The sequence below is a fragment of the Penaeus japonicus genome, unplaced genomic scaffold, assembly GCF_977035675.1.
Source record: "Penaeus japonicus unplaced genomic scaffold, GWHDUDI00000001_assembly GWHDUDI00000009, whole genome shotgun sequence".
Taxonomy (NCBI): domain Eukaryota; kingdom Metazoa; phylum Arthropoda; class Malacostraca; order Decapoda; family Penaeidae; genus Penaeus; species Penaeus japonicus.
This window is the reverse complement of record NW_028234411.1, coordinates 11755129-11760128: the sequence shown is the minus strand read 5'-3', so window position 1 is coordinate 11760128 and position 5000 is coordinate 11755129. Positions and strand designations below refer to the sequence as shown.

At 37.7% G+C, this 5000-nt stretch overlaps 1 protein-coding gene across 1 annotated transcript in view; it reads right to left on the bottom strand.

The window, feature by feature from the left end:
* Nucleotides 1–5000, bottom strand: part of LOC122265991 (transcription factor IIIA) — a 13354-nt gene that overhangs the window by 7027 nt on the left and 1327 nt on the right. Inside the window, exon 2 of the mRNA XM_086539732.1 lies at nt 10–438. Coding sequence (XP_086395858.1) covers nt 10–438 — 429 coding nt within the window. The remainder of the gene's footprint in view (nt 1–9; nt 439–5000) is intronic.

Below are 5000 nucleotides of genomic sequence, written 5' to 3'. Positions count from 1 at the left end.
TCTACAAACCTCTCCTGTGTGGATGCGCATGTGCTGTGTAAGGCGACTGGGTTTATTAAACTGCATATCACAATCTTTATGTGAACAAGTATATACTTTATTGCTTGATGATGAGCACACAGATGATCTCCTCTTCTTAATTTGTGGCTTTTCAGCATGTGATTCATTTTGGTCATCTTCTTTTCCTGGTGCATAATCTGGGTCTTTGTCACTGTCATCAACATCTGTATCAGATTCTTCACTGGTTTTCACCAATTCTTCAGCATATGCTTTATCTGAAGTAACACACTTTTCTGTCTGTTGCCTCATGCTTAAAGTCTTTGTTCTTTTAGTTCTTGAATCTAGATCAGAGTTTAATGAACTCTTTGTAATATGACTACCAACATGTACTGCGAACATGGACTCTGTTACAGTTATCTGAACCGTAAGTTCTGACATCTGGAAAAAATAATAAACTTCAGTGAAAGAACAATAATAAATGATTAATGATAATGATCAATATCCTGGTATTTTATTGTAACAAAACATTTCCATTAAATCTGTAAAGATAAAGATACATGGCCAAATTGTTAGTAGGCTTAATTCAAAAATAAATTGCGTTTCCTGTGACTCCACATAGTGATCATTATGAAAAAGAGAAATAATCTTGTGATATATTGAAGCATGCACAGGTCACAATGAGAACAAACATACTGTGACATTGTGTTTAACCCATTGCGGACGGGTGTCATGACTTACATGATGCAGGAGTTTTTGGCCTATTGGCATTTGTTGTGACATGCACGAGACTTTGGATCTCTGTTTCTTTATTGTACTATGAACAATGAGTGAGTGATGATGACAACTGCAGTCATAACTACTATAATTGCTGTAATATTAAGCAAAATGGGTTTCACCTAACATACTAGATGGCAACACTTTCACTTAGCACCTGCAGGAGAGAGAGCCTTGAATGACGCCTATCCATGTTCTCTAGCAAGCACTATCTTTAGAGAGCGATGGTATATAGCAAGCTGCCAACCTCGTTCTAAAATATCAGCGATGGAGGTTGTGCTGGCAGAACAAGAAGAGGAAGGTGATTCAAACCATGCCCAATGTATACAATGTGCCCCTGTACTAGTAGGGCTGCCTTCCTCTTCCCTACCACTTCATGTTATCCTCATTGTGGATTGTCATATTTTTGTATTGTTCATAGCAGTAATACGAAAAAAAGTTGCTTTTTGTCCTCACATAAAACAACAAGACTTTATCAAACTGAGTATAAAGAAGTTAATGGGCTGATATGGACTATATACCATAATTTTAGTCAACTGCAGCATTGACAGAGCCTGTCACATGACACATACAAGTCTCTCAATACAAAAATACACAAAAAAATTACAAACACAAAATTGGCTCTAAGTCTACTAAGAGTGACTAAAAGAGAGCAGGAAAAGTCAAGGTATGTTGGATGAAACTGCCTCACTCTGAAATAAAACCCATCCTGATGACTGGGCAAGCAAATCTATGACTGTCTGCAATGGATTAAATAAACTAAAATTGAAAATATACCTTCACATAAACCTGAAAGAAGAAAGGCCTACAAGAGAAAGATGGCTGAGGAAGACAGATAATACCTAAGTATTACTAATGGGTATCTCATGTAATCCATGATTCTTAGAAACAACAGTAAATAGGTTTTCGTAAGATTCATATGCTCCATACTTTCTTTAGCTCTCATGACATACAGAATCATGCCAATATTTTGGTAAATTATTATTACACCAAGTGCAGCATATTGTCAATTATTCAACTGACAATTATTGCCACTTAGAAAAAATGGGAGCCACATACTCTTCTCCTTATGAGCCTACTAGCATCAAATTTCAACCAATCCATTGCAAAAGAAAAGTATAAATTTCAAAGGTATTTCCTACTAAGACTTGCACACTTTCCTGGCTACATATCTTCAATGTCACAATGTCTAAAAAATTAGCATTTACATTTTGATTTCCTAGTTTTTTCTCTCCCAGATGCCCTTCAGTATCAAGTGGAACATTTTTAATAGATGTCATGGATGACACTTGTGGATCCTGATCCTGCTGCATGCATAACATCTACACATTTTAAGCATTTGTGCATTTAATACAGATAGGCTACAACAAGAATCAATATAATGTGTTTAAATGAAATTAGAATTAAAGATAATACAAGGCTGACAATGAAAGAGTTTTATAAACCATTTCTAAACACTCTTTTATAATATCACAACCTTTGGAATCAGCTGTTCATCAAATTTATGAAACAATATATCCCCATGAATTTACTTTGAGGCCTTGTTATATGTTGGTGAAATAACTATTGAACTTGAGATATTCTATCATGTGAACTTATATTAACCCTCTCTGGACGGTGGTACAGCATGTGTACCGCGTATTCAAAAGCCCAGTTGCCGGGCGGCACAGTATTGTGCCAGCCATTCAATTGATTTAGGCCTAATAATTCGAACGCCCCGGCATTTGGACATTCAAGGCTAGAATTCCCTCGTCGGGGATGGGTTAATTTAAGTTTCAATGTATTTTTAATTAAGCAATTTTGGAATGGGCACCTAAAAGATGCTATATCTTTCATCATCAATGATTCCTCTTACTAAGCACTTGTTTACTCTACCCCTATCCTCTAACTAAACAATATTGGGGAAAAGATGGAGTATTTTGGTTTTGGGGGGCAATCAACTGATCTGTAGTTGGTTGTACAGATCCACATCAGCAATACCAGAACTGGCTACATTTTATTAGTATTTTATGACTCCTCCTTTTGCTTTGGTTTCCATCTGTACCCATTTAGGCATAGAAGTGGTTAGTTGCTTGAAGTAACCCTAATTCAGATCACCCTCCTACATTTTGTGAAGAGTTGCCTCGACTAGCACCAACAGGCTTCCTTACTTTCTCCTGATGCTCTGTAATGACTCTGAATGTGGTTTCAGTGCTCCAAATTATCTTCATCCAGTCATCTTTAGTCCATGCTCCAGTTTGTGTAGGTTGCACCAGCTGTATATATGGTGTTATAGCCCCCTGGGATTGCTGTTATTGGGCAATGCAACACCAGATGATCAGTGTCTTGAGGGGCTTCATTACAGGCAGGACAAATTGGGGATTCCTGATAACCCCATCGGTGTTGGTTGACTGCAGTTCTGCCGTGCCCTGTCAGCAACCTATTTGCCTGTGTCCACTGCCTTCTGGTGAGGTGGTGGAAGCCAGGCTGTGGTTCAGTGGGGTCATTTATTAAAACCTCTTTTTCGAGGGAGGACTTGTCTCCACTCGTTGCTCCAGGCTTCCTTGATGTCAAAGGTTTCGTTTCTTGTTTTGTTTCTGGATTTTAGTCGGGCTGTTTGTGGGGCATTTTCTACAACCTGTTTGAGTGGTGTAGAAGATTCTGTGTTTTGCATGTGCATATGTTGTTTTTGTGTTGCCTCTTCTCTGCGGAGGGAGGTGGGGTGGGGTGATATTGCTCATAACTGATAGCCAAGGCGTTGGGGTTGATTTTGTCGTGCCAGTTATTAGTCGTATGCTGTCGTTCAGTTTTGTATCTATTTTGTGTGTGTGGCTACTTCTTGCCCATACTGGTGCACTATATTCTGCTGCACTGTAGCAGAGTGCAAGTGCTGTGGTTCTCAATACATCCTGTGTTGCTCCCCAGGATGTTCCAGCAAGCTTTTGTGTTAGGGCTACTCTCTTCTTGACTTTGTGGGCTGTATTTTCGATACTGTACACCCTAACCTAACCTGACTCTCTTCCCAGTGGGTTCACCCCAGATCTGAGGCCCCCCATGTCCCCGTTCTTCACAGCTGGGGACCAAAGATAAATAGACTTTTAAAACTTAGTTTGGGTATTAAGTTTTACCTTCATATTTTAATTCAAGCAAGTCAGGTTGTGGGTTGCCTGGATCAAGATTCTCTGCTGATTGGAAGTTCATGAATAGCAGCAGGAATACATTGCAGACATTCCCAAATAATGCACTTTGAATGGCAATATTCAGTAATTTCATAAACACTATATTAGATTCAGGAAAAAATAAATGTTGCTCTCCTCACATCTGCAGTACACCTTTGTCATCATGAAACTAATTTTAATCCAACTGCTTTCACACTAATCAATTTCAATTGTCACATAATGATCTATCAAAAATTGAACTGGATTAGTTAAACCTTTATGTTTACATTTCATTATCCAAGGTGGTTGGAGGAACTACTGGAACTGAATCTTTTTATACATTTTTAAAACTTCTAATTAATTTACAAAACCAACTTAATGAAATAAGTTTCTTATATGTAATATTTCTAGGGGTTAAATGTAGGATTAGCATCAACATGTACTGCTAGTTATTGCAACAAGGTCTACACTTATAGTAAAATGAAATAGGTACCCACAGATTGCTTATACTGGGCCTAAAGTTTAAGATAGCATGAAGTAAACCCAGCAAACTATCGGGTAAAAATTAGTTAAAGGCTATTAGAAATATGAAAAAGTTACAAGTATAATATATTTTGGGAAAGTAGAGGCATGACAATTCTCAGAATTAGAGAACTCTTGCACATAAGTTCAATAAAGGTGATGTCCCTCAAAACAGCCTTGCATTGCAATTACTAATACATCTAATACCACTGTACTACCAATTGTGTCTACTATCCAGCTGGAGTAGTTTTAGTCTGTTGAAATCAAAGCCTGCAAAGATATTGGCACTGGTATCTGAAGAGGGCATAAAATATAAGAGGAAAATTGTGAGATAAACATAAAAAAATATATCAACTATTACAAATTACACTATCACATAAACAGAAATTCACATCTGAGAGCACTGTCAAGGATTCATGAATCAGAAATTGGAGTGCCTTGATATCAGGCAATGACTGCAACCTTCTTGCCTCCACTATGTATAATCTGAAAGACAGTTTGGATTATTTCCTTAATTGGTGATATACTGCCAGAAGTATATGTGATGGAGGATTGTTGGTCGTTTCA